Genomic DNA, 17,574 nt, shown 5'->3' on the forward strand with positions numbered 1-17,574 from the left:
TCTTGTGCTTGATGAGGCTTTTGATTTTTTTTTTTTAAAGTTAAATTTTCTGTGTCTTCAAAGTTAGGAGAAGGTTCTGACATTTAAATAGCGTATGTTAGCGTATTAATATAGCGTATTAAATGGGTATGGAGTAGGGATGGCTGAGCTTTGTGCTAGGGGTTCAGTTCTGCTCTCAAGACTAGAGCAGAGATGGTTTGTTTTGCTTGATAGCTTGTCAAATACAGTCACCGTGCATTGTCTGGCTGCATGTACCTGTATCTCAATTCTTATATCAGCAGAGTAGACAACCATCTCTACAGATCTGCCTAAATTTGCTCTTCCAATTTCAGTTCTCAACGTTTTGGTGTATAATCAGTAGGCCTCTCCAGTCTCTTATCCCTGGTGTTTCAGGATCACTAAAACTATTCCCTATATGGCCAGTGTTCAGAAGCTTGGGCCTTTCTGACAAAACCCCATGTATTTGAATTCTGCTCCTGCAGAAACCAGACTGACTACAAGTTTTTGACCCAAAGTCCAAGGATGTATCTAAACCATGGGGCACTGCACTCTCTGGTTTCCCCACATCCAGACTGCCTGCCATCTAGAACAGGGTATCATGGTATGCTGTGTCTGTCTCCCTGGTCACATACTTGGGCATGTGTCCCTTTCTGCTCAAAGGAAGCCACAGCACTGGGGGCTGATGTGCCCAGAGTCCTGTCCCAGCCTGTAGCTCAATGCTTGCTCAGGCTGGGACAGTGGAGCATACTTGCTTTATGGGGTTGAATCCATACGTGTTTGCTGCATGACTGCTCGTGTAATTTATTAGCTTTTCTTTGGGCGCAGCTACATGATGTAGGGATTGTTGCTCCTGCTGAGGCCAGCACCATTATGTCCATCTGACACGGTGCAGTACCAGTCACTAGCTGGAGTTTTAAATAATTGTGATTTTGAGGCACTGCTTCCAGAATGGATTGTTTTTCTTGATCTGTGATGGAGTTGCAGTGGGGTGCCACATCTGCGCAGGGTGCTCCAGATGCAGGGTAGTCTTTCCATTCTGGACCTGACCTGTGCCTGTACCCTTCCTTTGTCCCCTTCCCAGCTCTGCAGAGCTAGTCTGTGGAGCAGCCATCTTTGTGCTTGTGATGAAGACAAACCATGGTACAGCTTGAAACCCTTGCCAAGAAGCTTTTAAGCAGAGAACAACTGATGCAAGTCACTGTGTGTAGGTCTGGGAAGCATTCTGTGTACCAAGATGATGGGAGTAGAACAAGGCTGTAAAGGATAAATGTAAGAAGATAAATGGCTGTAACGCAGTGTGTTCATTTTTCCTGACATTTATACATGTATCTTTGGGTCAGAATCAAAGATCTTTCAAGCATGTGGAATATACTGTCGTGCAATTTGCACACTCTGAGGGCAGATGAGAAATGAAGAGCAAAGTAGAACTGACTAAAATTGAGATGCTCCTTCCCTAACATCACCCACTTTCTACCTCTGCTCACCTGTATTGGTGCCAGTGGTGCAGCTGCTTAGCATGCATCTTGGGTCTCTTCCGAGGCCAGGATTCAGAAGCTACCGACGTGTTTCCTAGGCAGGGAATGGAACTGATTAAGTGCTTTCCTGAATTTGAATCAGGTTCATTAGTGCAGATTTTTATTGCTTGTGTTCTAATATGAGGCAGCCCTTTTCTATTAGTGTTTGTTTTTACATTTTCCCCATGTTTCCAACATTAACCATTCCTTTTTTTCTTTTTTTTTTCTAGGAAAAGAGGAGTAGAAGTAGTACAGGTGAGTAAAATAACTGTGTTTGATTTCCACCTCCACTCCCTTCCTCCCCTCCTGTTTTCGTCTAACGAAGATTTATTGTTTTTTAAATGCTGTCATGTAGATGTTAACATGACCTGGGCTTAATTTTTTTTTTTTTTCCCCATTCAGTTCTCTGCTACAGATACTGGTTTTGGAAAAAGAGAATCCATCTTTTGTGGAGCATATATTGAGCCCACCTAGTCTTAACAAGTGTCCTGGTGAAAGTGTTAGACTTTTCTTATGTGTATTAATTAATAAGGTCTAATAGCTGATAAAGTGATTTTATTCTACATTTATTGCATTCAAGGACAGTCAGGCTTAACAGAAACAGGAGCTGGCCTTTGGAAAAAAAAAAATATATCAGAAGGCATGTTCTTGTAGCCCAGTGAGCAGAGAAATGATACTAAAGTGCCTTCCAGTTGTAGCCCTGTGTTGGGCTTGTGTATGGTGGGATTTTTGTATTGGAGGAGGGGAAGGAGTGAGCCAGTGGCTGCATGGTGCTCAGTTTCCCTCTGGACTTAAATCGTGACAAGCCCATCTACAGATAAGTTCAGGTGTTACTTAATGTTTGTTCTTTCCCAGGTCTGAATGGTTATTATTTCACACAAGATGTTATTTAAAGGATGATGGGAACTTGGGAAGGGAAATACGTTACCAAGACAGCTGTAACATAGAGCACTATAGCCCTAAAAGATCTAAGGGGAGGCATGCTTTTTCCTTATGGCTTATTTTGTATACTTAGAAGAGCTTTATGTCAGGTTTCACTCTTACTGATGCTCACCTAGTGCTCATTTCACACTCTAAGGTGGTCAGTGTGTTCTTCACACTTGTTTTCTTATATCTCACTAGCAGAGATGAATCTGCCTCAATAGAGAGGATAGAGGAGAGAGGAGGGAAATGGGGTGTTAGCCACTAATGGTCGAGGCTGCTTTTAAGTCCACGTGAACTGTGCTTTTCAACACCACCGGGGAGTAGGAGAAAATCACTTTTAAAATAAATTGAAAAATCAGGCCATGTTATTTTAAAGAATCCACTATCAGAAAAGGCTTAAAATTCTCATTGCTATTTAAACTGGAGACTGTTTTTCAGGTATGTGTGGTTGTCTGAAAACTTCATGTATTACAAGGAAAAAGGGCATATGCTTTCCTGGCTGCATTTAACTTTTCAACACTACAGCATTATCTTCCTTACTTGTACCTCCTGTTGTTCAGAGCTAAGGAGCAGCTTCTTTTGTCAGTTGTGATAATAGCACCTCCAGATTGATAAATACAGAGCAGTATTTGCAAAGCTTCACAAGCAGCACAGGGAGAAGCTAGCCTATGTTTGTGTCACTGTCTAGGGGACGCTATTATTTTAATAACACCCCAGTGTATTACAATCCAATATATGCTTTTATTTTTATGTGCCTTTGCCTTGCATCTGCACTATACATTTAAGCAGCACCAATTAGCTGAGCAGAGGGAAAATTCCAATGTTTACCTTGTAGATTGAAGTTGCTGTCCTTCCACATGTTACCTGTTAGTCTTCTGATGTTGGAATAGCTCAGTGGCTAGTCATCAAATAGACACAAAGTGATTGGAAAGGATTTCTTTATTGGAAGAGCGTTTTAGGAAACTAGACAGGACTCCATGTAAAAATACTTCATCTCAAATTTCACAGCATAGTTGAGGTGTCAGACTAACCTATACTAGGAATTTGTGCCCCAAAGGTATAACTCGATCACTGATTCACGCTGCTCTGATAGAGCAGAATCGATGGCTCTGTGGGATCACACCTATCACTTGTGTGTTGCTTCATATATCCTGATGCGTGTACTTGTAGCCAGTAGAGGATGTATCAGAAATGGGCTCTTTCTCCATCCAGTGTTGCTAGAAAATTTTTTTTGAGTCACCTTGTGTGGTCCATCCCAGTAGCCCTGCTTCTAGATGGAGGATATCTTAGTGTTGATCTGCTAGACAAAGTTTACTTAACAGAGTGAATATTTTTTCCTGTGTTAAGCAGCAGTGTTTCTTTGATTTGTTCCCCTTCTCTAAAGAACCTATCCCGTTCAAGAGACACCAGTTCTGACACCTGACAATAGACAAGTAACTCAAACCACAAAAATACACAGGGTATTTGTCTGTTTTCTTCTTTACATAAATTCAAAAATTTTCTGAATGTAGATGTGCTTCCCAGTAATAAGCAGTGAGCCAGAAAGTAAGGTTCAGTTACTGGCTTCCAGATAGCAAAACACAATGGACTGGTATGTGCTGAGTTATGTGAACAGACATCAGATAAATTCTTTTCCAAAGATGCTTCACAAGAACAGGAAAGAATTGCCTACTAAAGAGAAGACTTTGAAGTCTTTAAATAAGCACTTGTGTGACTTCTGTTTCCTTCCTGCAGTGAGGAATTAGGATGGTCCTCTAGTCTTTACCTAGACTGATGAAATCCTCTTATTTTGCTTTCTTAAGGCTAATTGTGCAGTACAGATCATCAGTGAGCTACTGCTAGATAGCAATTAACATTCTGTGACTTGTGTTCAAGTTCTGTGTTCTGTTTTGTCTCAGACTTTCAGTTCCAGCAGAAAGAGTGGTTGCAGTTTTCTATTTTTGTTGAGTGGGGAAATCTGAGCATCCTCCAAAGAGAAATAATGGAAGAATAGGACTGGCAGTGGGATGCTAAGCAGGCATACTCCTCTATCCAGCAGTAAGACATTATTCAGGCATCACACTGAAAACAAAGAACCTCTCAACTTGTGTGATGAGAAGTAATAGATTTTTTTTTAAAATACTGATTAAATTCTAACATAATGAGAATTCACTGTGAACTTAGTTCACAGGAGCTGAATTCAATGTGTGACATTATATAGTACAATTGAGTAACATCCATCAAGCTACTTGGCTTAAAAGGTAGTACAGTAGATGAATTAAATAAAAAGCTTTCAAGGTTATGAACTTTTCAAAGACAGTATGAGTCTGAGCCTGCACCCAAACATTTGGGAGCATGAATGTGTTAGCTCATTTCTGTTTTTCCAGTGGGCAGGAGCAGAACTCTTGAGTAGCACCATCTTTAAGATCTGGCAATGTTTTGGATCTAAATTTGTTTTCTGCAGCTTAAATCCAAGTCAGTGGGGCAACTACAAACCAGTGTTATATTGCAAGAAAAAAACAAATGTCTTCCTGACTTTTAAATATGGGCTCTTAACAGAGTACTGTGCTATCTCTCTTATGTTGTGGCTGGTCATGTGCTTAATTTTTTTAAGTAGGCTTCACCTCAGTATCAGGGTGCTTTTTGAATTAAGGTGCTTATTTGTACCCTGTGAGGTAAGGAATGCTCTTGTTCCAGTTTTGCGGGAGGGAAGACGGAAGGATGTGTCCAGGCTCCTGTAGGGAATCTGTTGCTGTACCAGCCCCGGTGCTGTTGGGAGTTGTGTTGCCAAACCTGCATGGCAGGAGTTCCAGCTGCAGCCACGTGCTGCCTGAGGTTGGGGCTTCCCCGTGCTGTTGTGTGGGGCGGGAAGGGAAGAGCAGTTGAAGGTGGTCAGCAGGCCTGGTGTTGCTGGCTTGCTTCCAGTGAAAAACAGCACCAAATTGTCTGCATTTAAAGTATGCTGAATGTAATGCTCTTGTGGTTCCTGTGGCAGTTACATACCTCCCCTTTCTTGCCAGCGCTTCCCACCCGTCGCAGCTGCCTGCTCAGCTGGAGTGGCTTGAGCTGTTGGCTAGGGGAGGGGTGGATGCTCTGAACAGGTGACAAACATGACATAGCCCATCTGCCATGGCCTGCAGGCAGTTACTGTGCAGGCAGCAGATGGCAAGGCTGAGGCAGAGGAGCTCTTGCACTGGCATTGGGGTGATTTGCCAATAAATGCTTAAATTGAAGTATTTCTTAATAAGTTCTTTTACCACTTCATCACTGTTTTAAGGGAAAGGCTGCCTCTGAAGTTATGCACTGGTTGCCTGATGAGGCATTTACTGTTAAACAAAAAAAATCTGTTTTCTCTAACAAAGAAGAGTTTTGGGTAGTTTCTGAAAGGTAAAGGTGTTTCTGATCTTTTTTCATAAAAGGTTGGTTTTGTTCAATTTCATCCCTCCATCCCCTAAATTAGCGTAGGGCCGAATTCGGAATTAAAAGTTGTTGGTTCTTCTTTAGCCAGTAAAGTACCCAGTTTTGTGTGACTTTGTATGCTGGCGAGGGAGAGAGGGAACATCTCCATCTACCTTGTTTTTCAGGAAAAATCTGTTTGGCTTAGTTTTAAGAATGCAAGATTGAAAACATGTGCAGTGAAGTGGAAATAGTCACAAGTACCTCTGATGGGGACATGCATTTATTTTTGTTTCACAAGCTATGCAAATCCAGAATAATTAGCTGCAGCCCTTTGGCTTCTGACAAATTGCCAGTTTGATTTTTGTGTGACAGAGTTTGGAGCCTTTGTGTTTCTTGCAACTCCAAGGCTGTTTCAAGCACTTCCACACCCAAGCTTTCCTAGAGCTCTTGCTCATATTTTTTTACTTTAAAATAGTGGAAATTTCCTATTTTTGGTGGGTATTTTTGGTTTGAATGAACATTAATGATTTCTTTTATCTTACAAAGATGTTCTAGTGAGTTGGCTGTAAAAGTGGGATTAGTCATTGTATTTCAAGCTGCACATTTTTTTAATAGCAGTGGGATATGGAGGACAACATGTTTTCCGATGTGGAACAGCTGATTGTAGTAGTTACAGTGGTCTTGGCTGCTGTTTTGTTTTTCCTTTTCCCCCCAGCTCTCTGAGAATGGAGATATTTGAAATTTTCTACTTTGGAGAAGAAAACTGTCCTCTGAGCTGTGGGTTTTACTGAAGCCTGCAAGGGAGAATTGAGGGTCTGCCCTGCCACCCCTCACCCCTTTTTTTTTTTTTTTTTTTTTTTTTTTTTTTTTTTTTTTTTTTTTTTTTTTTTTAAATTCTTAAATCAAAGTAAAATACTAATGATAACAGTTTCTACTAATTGTTGCCAGGGAACTGTTGTTTTCTTGAAACGCAGAGAGGTTTGTTTTCACATGAAGTATTAATGGAATAAGCTTGGAACAACAGTGTTGTAACTGAGGAAAGGAGATTATAAAATATATATCTGATGGCATATACAGAAAGATGTGACTGGAAAGCTTCCAAAGCAAGCAGGGTTGTTAAGATGTTGAAGAGTTGGCTCTCTAGTACAGGGAGGAGAAAGCTTATTTTTACAAGCATGCCAGGCACTCAGTAAAGTGTATGTTCTCCTGAGAATGGCAGTTTGCTTTGCTTTCAGTGCATTTCTAGAAATGCTCTTACAGAAGCTCTCCAGCCCTCCCCAGTCTGGGTTGTGTTAGGAACTTCGTACATGCTCAGAGGTGAGATGCTGCTGGTTAAAATTTTGAAATGATCCTGATACTTATTAGCATCAGTGTTAGGCAGAGTGTGCTAAGCACACAAAGTGGGGTCTTCCAAAAGAGTGTAATAATCTCAGTTTCAAACCCAGAAACAGCAGGCCTCTGGAAGAACAACTCTTAGGCAGAATCTTCAGTCTGGTCCTTCTCAGTAGGGGAGATCCCTCTGTGTGACACCTTCTTAATACCTAAGAAGCAGCATTGCTCAGCAGGAATGAAGCAGAGGTTCCAGTGCAGGGAAAGATGTTTTTGTTGTGCTGCTAAATCATCATGTGCATCAGCAGACTGGTCAGTTAGGTACAGCATGGCCCTTTCTGGTCCAGTGGGGAAGAAGAATAAATATACATCTGTTGGGGCAGGGAAGGAAAAGAAAATCTACAGAACGTTTCCACTGTGTAGATTAAATATATATTCTTAAAAATTAGACAGAGTAAGCTAAACAAATCAAAATGCATGTAGATCTCATTTATTTTCACCCTTGATGAGTGAATGAGAGAACCACAAAGAAATTTTTGTGCCTCAGAGAGTGTCTCTTACTGGCTGGTTTGGCTGCTTTCTTTTGACTGTGAATCCCAGTGGCCTAGGAGAGCTGTGGAGTTTGCAGTCACTTGTAGAAATCACCTGGGTGAGTGAAAACATTAGGAAGATTTAAAAATCTGTAACTAATGTGTAACAAATGGCCGTCAGGTTTGAGCTTGTACTACTGCTTGAGCCCATGGAGTCAGCTCTGCCCAGCGTCTTTGTCTTCTGACTCCTTGGTATGTAGTGATGAGGCAGTGATTCCTAACAGTGATAAGTGCTTGGAGTTGGGATATCCTGGGTGGAAATCCAATTGGGACCTCTGCCAAAGATTTTGGTGGTTGTAATGGGACTGAGATTGCAGTGGGGAGTTGCCTCTCTGTGATTTACTGCAGGTGCTTTGGGCAACTGCCTCACAAATTCTGCCTCCATTTGCTAATGAAGGGAATATTCCATATAGTAGAATGCCATTTAAATTGCTTTGAGATACTTGAATGGAGATGTAGAATAAGATGAGCGTGTGAAGGAAAATGAGACTGTCAATGGGGGCTGATAATTTCTGAAGATCGCTATGTGTAATATTCTTTTAGTTGTCAGTGTATGTGTGTCTTTGCAGCTCACAGAAGTATCTGTGAAGCTTCATAAATCCCCCCTCAAGAAAGACTATGGATGAAAGACCCTGACAGAAATGTTTGGGAGTAAAACTCTATTTGTCTCCTTTTGTCTAGAAATATTTTGCAGCATCCAGTCCCAGTCTCTGCACAAAATGACAATTAGACATTGCTTCTATTAATCATGATTATTGCAGTGGGTGCCTGTGGGCCAACAAAGACCAGGCTTTAATTTTGGGCTCCATTAGACAATAGGATTATTTGTGTCACTGGATGCAGGTGTTGTAATATGGTATCAAAGCAGGGCAAACGGAGTGTGTTTGGAGATATGTGACTCAGGAAATGCCTTATTTTAAAACCAACCTGTCTCATTTGCAGTCTGTTGAAACTGCGAAGTCTGTGTTGAAGTAAAAATATGCACATAGCGCTCTCCAACTTTTCTGAGTTTTTTCTTGGAGTTGGAAGGATGGTGAGTAATAACGATACCACGTCAAGGGTGACTGTACCTCTGACCCTAGTACTGAGGTGTCCTCTCCCAGCTTAATGCCCTATCCTTTGTTTTGGGGGTGAAATTATGCAGTTCTCTGCTCAGAGGGGCAAGCTCATTCCTGTGGCAGCGGCTGTAACCTTGTCTTCAGTCCTGGAGTTTTGTTCCACAGAGACAATGATGTTCATTTGGGAGCAATGACTGTGGTATCCACCATAGCTCAGACTTGCTTGCTTTACACCAAAGCTTTATAGAGAGAAAATAATCAGGGCAGTAAAGGACGCTGTTTGTATGCCTGCCTTCCTCAGTGAGGGTGCTGGTAGCTCTGAACTTCCAGGGGACTCTGTAGAAGATCAGTGGAGTTTGCGGAAGTCTTGTTAGTACGTGTTGTTGACTCTTCCTTTCTCCAAATTCTGCATATTTACTCCTTTGATCTGAGCTGTGACCTGAGATAATTTTATCTGGAGATCATTGCATGCTTGTTGCTCTTCTGGCACTTCACAATTAAAGGAAATAAACATATACATGACACAAGATTGAATGGGGTTCAGATAAAACCTAGTGATTAACGACATTAGACTCTAAAGTTTAAGTTTTCCTCTATTTAGTCTTTAGCCTTAAGTCAGAGAAACTCTTAGCACATATACTTCAGGACACATTTAAACACAGCAAAACTTGGGAAGTGTTTTGCTGAGCCTGAATGCCTTCATGGAATTACAGCAGAAGAAAGCAGAGTGTCTTCAACTTAAATCAGAACAGCTGAACTTGTCCCCCTCACCCCCCCCTTTTTTCTTTTTTTCCAGTGGCACGTGTGTTTTAAGAATTATGTCTTTTGCTAGAAGGGAATACTTATATTCACTTTAACTCTCCATTTCTGGTGAAAGCGATACATCATTTTTTTCTTCTCTTTGACAACAGTGTAGACCTCTTTTCGCTGTATGTTTAAAGGTAGGCAGATCAGACAGAGGTAGGCAGATCAGACAGAAAGGGTTTCTGCACATGCTATAGATGTCTTCTATGCCTTATTTCGTAGTATCTCTTATGTTGACTTAGCATACTGATGGAAAACACTTGTGGACTTTTTGACAGTTTATTTTTAGTCACCATCTTTGTCTAGTATTTACGGCTAAAGATAATTTTGCACTGGTACCAAAAGCAGTGCAAATAATAGCTTAAGGTGGGAATTGTTGAATGTAGAATTTCAGTCTGAGGAAGAAAGGAGAGAACCAGGAGAAATTTAGATGATTACAAACATAATTTCTCCAAAGTGAGGTAGAAATGGGTTATCAAAAATGTGTGTTTCTTTAATATAATGTCACGTTTATGGGGAATTTGAGAGCTGTGGTATGTTAATCATATTTTGTTATCTATCCCTCTTCCTTCACATGACTTGTCAAAAAAGAGACTGCTGCTGTACCTTCCCAGATGAAATTAATGTGGGTCTCTGCTGGCTATGCCAGGAGGAAAGGTGGGCCAACCACAGTTAATAAATGGATCACAATAGTTATGATACCTAAGGATATGATCTGCACTAAGCAGTCCCTTAGCAAGTGGTGAAAATAGTCCCTTCTTTTGGAAACCTCTTTTCAAAGAGAAGGAGGTTGTGGGCAGGAGTTAACTTTCTTCCATAGACTGGGAGGGAGCCTGGAGCCTCCTCCAGCAGGTTTGTGTGAATATATCTCTGTTGCTCAGGTTTATACTGAGGATGAAAATCTTAGCATTTAAAGACCATGTGCTGCTGACATAGTAATGAATCTGTATAAATCCCAAAGCCAGAGGAGCCACAAAAGCCGCTGAGCTTTGTCCATGCAGTGCTGTTTCATCCATGATAGTCACAGCCTGTGCTCTGCTGCTTCCCTTCCTGCTCACCTGTCTGTAGAGCACTGTGGTTTTGTTCCTAGGAGGCTCTGTATCCAGGTGTGGTCTCTGACTCAACTGCATTAAAACCAAAGCAAACCTAAGTCTGTTTTCAGTATACAGCATAGATTTGTCACTATAAAATGGTGATGCTGTAGTACATTTTAATTGTTCTCTTACGTTTAGGTTATTTTTGTAAAGGAGTCAAAAGAATTGTTACTCATATTACAGATGAATAAAAGCATGTCAAGAGAACTTGTCCTCTGTAGTTTTACTTCAAGTCTGCTTGTTGACCTGTAGGATCCTAAAGAAATACTGTTAATTAGCCAGTCATTAAGATATCTGACATTTCAGTCACGGTAAAAAAACCTAAATCTAACTGTGTTTTGCTGATTAGGGATACCAATTAAACTCAGACATCAGAGTGAAAAGAGTAGGTGTATTTTACTGGTGATAACCAAATAATGTAACAGAGTAATACAGAAAACATGCAGTAAGAAAAAACAGAATAATGCACTTAAAGCAAACAAATGGGAAAATACAAGGTAATGCATCAAATCATTACTACATGAGAGAGAGAATAGTGATTAAGAAAGGTACATCACCACTTGCACATGTTACCATCATCCAGCCCCGCAGTGGCTGGGCAGCCCCGGTTACAGCGAGGGTTTGGGGAGCCTGTCCCGGCAAGGGGGAAATCCTACGCGGGGCGTCCACCCATAGGTGAGGCTGCCAAAGTCGCTGTGAGTGGGCCCAGCGTTATATACCAAAAATCAGCCAGCCAGAATAACTGGCACCTTTGTTTTGAGTGGAAAATATCTGGTTTCATCCTCCTGTTGGATTCCACCCAAAGCCTGACCAGGGCTCGGGTCAGGAAACCAAGGGAGTTTCTAACAAGGCCAAACACTTGGGTTCTCAGCCTTGAACAAGGCTAAACAAGGAAAGTTGGAGACATTCTCTTGGCCTTTCCTCCTCACTGCTGATTACATTCTGTCTAAGCTGCCTCTTTCACTAGTGAGCTTACATACGTTGTTCATGATTACATACTAAGTTAGCAGCTTCAGCTCGGGGCCTGTTGTTCAGGCTTGAGTACTTCAACACTCGATCACTTTTTACATCAGCATAAGTGGGTTGTTATAACTTAGTACAAGACCTACTAGCACAATGGTTATCAGTTATAAAATATGCAGCATTCATCTATAGGTCAGCTCTGGCTTGGGCCTGTTGTCCAAGCCTTAGCACTTCAAACTGTGGGTGGTGCTTCTTTGTCTGAAAAACATCACAACAGAGCTTATGAGTGGTAGAGCAGAAACTACACCTATATACAAACCATGGACTGTTTCTGTCATTGCTAGGCAGTGGGTTTACCTTATGCTATTCTTCAGCAGTTATTTTAGTCTCCAGGGTAGTTCAGTGTCTTACTTGAGTTCAGTAATCATGTTTTCAACCTGAGGTTGCTGAGATACAGTTGCCTCATTTAATTTCCCAACTGGTGTGCTTCCCTGAGTAAAAGAGGTTTTATATCTAATTTAAAGCTGCTATACACATTAACTTACAGTATATTTTGTCCATATTTGAGTGCTTGTTATAAGATGACTATTCAGTAGTTAGTGAATACCTTTTTTTTAAAAACAAAACAAAACAAAATCCTCCTGGTACCTTGCCAAAGTGCAAAGAAGCTATCTATGATGTTTTGACAGAGTCATCTGAAGACGGGATGGAAGAGATGCCATTTGAACTGAGCTAATACTGTTAAGACTGAAATGTAAGGGAAACAACTGCTGCAGAGGAATTTTTGGCTGACTTTGCAAACTGCGAAGCTTATTAGCTTTGTTTTTGTAGTAAAATGTTGATTGGAGCTAAGAGCTTCCTTTACTCAAAGGTCTAAGTGTGTCTGAAATTGGTTTTTTTATACAAGAAGCTTCATTGCACTACTCCACTGTCCTGTAACCTTAGCAGCATAGTTACTGTGTTAAAATTGTTCATTGACTTACTGATGGCAAAGATTAGAGGACAAGCTGACTGCAGTCTATAGAGAATTTATGTTGATTGCAGAGAGATCATTTGTACTTTAGGTTAGCTTGGAAAATGTTCTTTCCTGTGACCTAGATGAGCTTATCTTGTAATACCCTTTCCTTTATGATAACATCCTTAAGTGGCTAAAAAAACCTGGCACAGCTATAAAGGGGGAAACAGAACTTGTTAAACACAAAGCAATGAAACAGTCAAAAGCAGATTACATGTTCATGAGCCTGCTGTGATGACGTGCATACCATTCAAGGCCTTAATGGCTGGTTATCAGTGAACTAAGTAACTAAAGAGGGCGTAGAGATAGCATTTGCTCTCTGCTGGTGACAGATCCTCACACCCATCCTTGCTCCTCATGTTTTTCCATCTCTGAGCCAAAACGGGCAGGTTAGAGTTGCTGGTGGGTTTCTAACAGTGACACTCCTGCTGCATTGACCAGAGGACCTTTTTCCTGCCAGTAAAGTAAGTGCATTGGCCTCCCATGGCTTTCAGTTCCTCCTGGGTGAGGAAACTACACCCCAGTTGTCAGTCTTGCCTAACAGGTGTGTTGAATGATCAAGTTCTCTGCTTTCTTTTGGTAAACACTGTGACTGCATGTTATAGATATTACCGTCTGCTGGGTCTCTTCTTAGCTTCTTCCACCTGCTTGTATGATTAGATTGATGCATCTGTAGTTTCTTCTGTGCTTCCTAAAATCTGAATCATTTTAACTGAGCCCTTAAAAATGGATGCACGTGGAAGCCGTGTTGGCTTTTGAGCACTCTGTGCTGTGTAGATGTGATAGTGTTGTGCCTGAGCTGGTGCGGCTGTCTCTGGTTTGTATGCAGCTGTTAGGGCCAGAGCATGGTCAGTCTGTCCAGTACAGTCCAGGTCTTGCAGTGCCTTTTAAGGACTGGTTGGTGTCGTGTCATTTTACTACTTTAGGGCAGTCAGCCCGTTGCATGGCAACTCAGTGGCTTATATTTGCTTCTGCATAAGTATAGGGTAGGTCCAACTTCAATATAGTGCGAGGAAGGAAAGAAGACAGCAACACACCCTGATAGTCAGTGGGTAGTTAGTTGGCATTGTAGAAAGTTAGATAGCAAGTAAAGATGCATTTTTCCAGCTGTCTCCAACTTCTGTGTCGTTGAGTTCCCTTTTTCTTAAGGTGCTCACTTATACACTGTTACATTGAGGGTGAGAATAAATTTGGTAAGAGATAAATCCCCTTCCATTCTAGCTGGTCTTCAGAGATTAGAGGGGCTAGAGGTGGCTGAATTTATCCCATAATAGGATCGCACTTGGGGCCATAACTGTAGGTGTGACCCAGATACCCAAACAGTAGATATGCTGTAGGTCTGGTTGTGTTCGAAAGAAGCCATCAGAATCATGAATAGTGCAGATTAGTGGCCATCACCATAGGTCTGACCCAGACTAAACAGCCCATACACTGTAAGTCTGGTTGCATTCAAGAGAAGCAGTCAGATTCATGAATAGTATGGTTTATTTTCATGCAACATCTACAGATTCTTTAAGATTGCCTGTGATAAATGCCCAAACTGCAGGTTGGCTATATAGCACTACACAATAGAAAAAGGATTGCAATCACACACACAGTTCCGAGGTATACACTCGCTGTAGCCGAGGAAATCTTACTAAAAGCCATCCCTTCTGCGAGGGGGCGAGAGCACAAACCCAGTGATCTGTCTGATTTGGTGTCAGATTATCGTACCTCCAAGTTAGGTACAAACTTGGGGTACTGTTTATCTTAGTAGTTATGGTGAGTGGGTGGGACTCAAGTCATTATTTTTTGATAATGACATAATTCATTTTGTGGTGCCAAGGGGTACAGCTGTTTTTTTGTGTGGAAAAAGAGGGAGGACAAGAAGCAAGGTTGACTTGGTGTGAGGAGTGCAGCTGGGTTGTGCAGGGAAAAAAGGGTGGATGAGGCACAGAGTGGGAAGGTTGCTAGAAAAAATCATATTTTGAGAGAAACGAGTAGAACAGGAGATAAATCTGCCCTTGAAGTGAAAGAATGGGACTGTGCAGCCTGCATCGTGTTCTGTGTTTATTCTGAGCACTCTGTGTCAAAGAAAATGTGTATTTCTGCAGATTTTTTTACTGTTCTGCCTTTCTCACGCTTCCAATACCTAATGATGTTTTCAGTACGTCTGCTTTCATCACACTCCTGGCTTTGGTTACCAAGTGTCTTCTCTGCCAACCAGTGTACACTGCTGTGTGCAAGGAGGACCTCTCCAGACAGTAGTGGAGGAGGGAGAGCCTTATTCAGAGGTTGCCTCAGTGAAACCCCAGAGAACCAGTTGAAAGCACCACGATTGCAGCCTTGCAGTGGGAGAGCGCAGTGCTCAGTTTGGAGGGACTGAGCTCAAGCCAAAGGTGCTTCCACAAGGCAGGTGTGGCCAGCCCACTGCCCTGGAGCCACCTGGGACTTGAAAGCTGTTCTCAGGCAGCTGCTGAGCCATGGTGATATCCCAGGAGTTGTAGTTCCAAATCAGCTGAGGTTATTGTGGGCTGCTCTATGCTTTCTTAACAGACAGAAGGGAGTCTGTTGTGTGTTTTTATAGCTCTTAGTTCTGTGACTCTTGATATGTCGTTTTCAAATCAATGAGTCTGACTGCTTTTGCCTTTCTTTAGTGCTGAATATCCACAGTTTTTGAGGATTGTTTTTTATAACTATTGTCTGAGACTCTCCTGGTGTTTAACTCTACTTACAGCGTAAGTGATTTGCAAGTAATATTATGCTGTTTGTTTTTTTTTTTTGTAAGGAATTGGAATATAAATGGTGCATAATCATACATGAAAAATAATCTGTCCATGGAAATGCTGTCTTGAAGGTCATCTTTGGTACTACTCAGATATATCTGTGTGTAGCCAAGTTTTGGTTGCAGTAATGCCATCAAGTTAATATGTAAGAGAAGAGCTAACAGTTTACTTCATTTTCAGTAGATAGAAGTACCAAGCATAGTTGCTGATGATTGGGAATTTTAATTTCTCATAAATTTTCTTTAGATTGATGTGCTACAACTTTATTGAATCTATCAGGATTGTTTATGATTTTGTCTCAAGAACTGTGTGTGTTTGCAGAGGATCACTTAGCAACAGCTTATGGCACAGTGAGGTTGCCTGTGACATGCTCATGCTAGTACGATGAACCATAAAACAATGAAGAAACACCCAGAAACAGTGTGTAAATTGAAATTTAAAGCAAAACAAAGCAGCTCAGTTACTGAAGAGTTCCATGTTTCTGTGAGGCACCGTTTATAAAATTTTTTGCTTTTCAGTTTTTGCTTACATGTTTGTCATCCTGATCTAATGATACTCTGCTTCTGTAGATGTTCATGGAATGTCTGCAGCTGTTGTAATGGAGCATCTCCTGAATATTTAAAATAGAATCAGCTATTTGATATAAAAGCAACTCACACTTTAATCTGTTAAATCTTCTTAATTAGTGCTTCACCAAGTTATAGCTAAGGAATAAAAGTTCCCTGGAGGGGTCTGGGATCTAGACTGGTATTCTGCAGATGCTTGCAGCAGTCAGGGATTTGAAGAACTTAAATTGAAGGAGAAACCACTAGTTGTGGCTAGAGGTTTCAGTTGTTCTCTCATTGTGTGTGTTTGCATTTAAAACAACATACAGTGTTTCCTGTCACTTCAGTCTGATTTTGGGAAGTATATAGCAGACTTTTCTCTCCTGTCTGATTTCTGTGAAAAACAGTGGACAGCTAGATACTTTAATATTCATTGCTTCATGTTGGTCATCTATTTCTAAAGCTGTGCATTCGACCAAGAATAAATGAGTACAAGAATAAACTATACAAGCTGATGCTAAAACTAAATAGCATTAAAATAGTATCTGTATATAGAATCATAGAATAGTTTCAGTTGGAAAAGACCTTAAAGATCATCCAGTTCCACCCCCCGCAGTGGGCAGGGACACCTTCCCCTAGACCAGGATGCTCAAAGCCCCGTCCAACCTGACCTGGAACAGGTCAGGGAGCAGCTACAACTTCTCTGGGCAACCTGTTCCACTGTCTCGCTACCCTCACAGGAAAGAATTTCTTCCTTATAGCCAATCTGAATCTACCCTCTTTCAGTTTAAAACTGTTACCCCTCATCCTACTGCTACAGTCCCTGATAAATAGTCCCTCCCCAGCTTTCCTGTAGCCCCCTTTAAGTACTGGAAGGCTGCTATAAGGTCTGCCTGGAGCCTTCTCTTCTCCAGGCTGAACCACCCCAACTCAGTCAGGCCTCATAAGGGTTGTGCTCCAGCCCCCCTGATCATCTTTGTGGCCTCCTCCAGACCTACTCCAACAGGTCCATGCCCTCCTTATGTTGATGGCGCCAGAACTGGACACAGCACTGCAGATGGAGTCTCAAAAGAGTGGAGTAGAGAGGGAGAATCCTCTCCCTTGACCCGCTGGTCACACTTTTCTTGACACAGCCCAGGATACAGTTGGCTTTCTGGACTGTGAGCATGTATTGCTGGCTCAGAGTCAGTTTTCCTTCCACTAATACCCCTAAGTCCTTCTCCACAGGGCTGCTCTCAATCCACTCACCGCCCAGCCTGTACTTGTGCATGGGATTGCCTTGACCCATGTGCAGGACCTTGCACTTGACATTGTTGAACTTCATGAGGTTTGCACAGGTCCACCTCTCAAGCACATCAAAGTCCCTCTGGATGGCACATCCCTCCAGTGTGTCGACTGCACCACACAGCTGGATGTGTATTAAAACACAGTATAAAACACAGTGTGTTTTAAGGCTAACACTAAAAACATTAGATGACGCTTTTCTGTGTGTTGTAGTTCTGGAGTAAGCTGCTCAAAATGGAGCAATGGCATGTCTACCAAAAAGTTCAAATCACTTAATCTCCATGCTGAAAGCACGTATTTATGTCAAGTAT

The 17,574-nt window shown here is 41.6% G+C and overlaps 1 protein-coding gene across 1 annotated transcript in view; it reads left to right on the plus strand.

Annotated features, from left to right (window-relative positions):
* Positions 1-1,137: 1,137 nt before the first annotated feature.
* Positions 1,138-17,574, plus strand: part of ITPK1 (inositol-tetrakisphosphate 1-kinase) — a 118,392-nt gene continuing 101,955 nt past the window's right edge. Inside the window, exons 1-2 of the mRNA XM_026849255.1 lie at positions 1,138-1,256; positions 1,745-1,769. Coding sequence (XP_026705056.1) covers positions 1,138-1,256; positions 1,745-1,769 — 144 coding nt within the window. The remainder of the gene's footprint in view (positions 1,257-1,744; positions 1,770-17,574) is intronic.

Source organism: Athene cunicularia (assembly GCF_003259725.1).
Source record: "Athene cunicularia isolate RWA chromosome 5 unlocalized genomic scaffold, athCun1 chr5_part1, whole genome shotgun sequence".
NCBI lineage: Eukaryota > Metazoa > Chordata > Aves > Strigiformes > Strigidae > Athene > Athene cunicularia.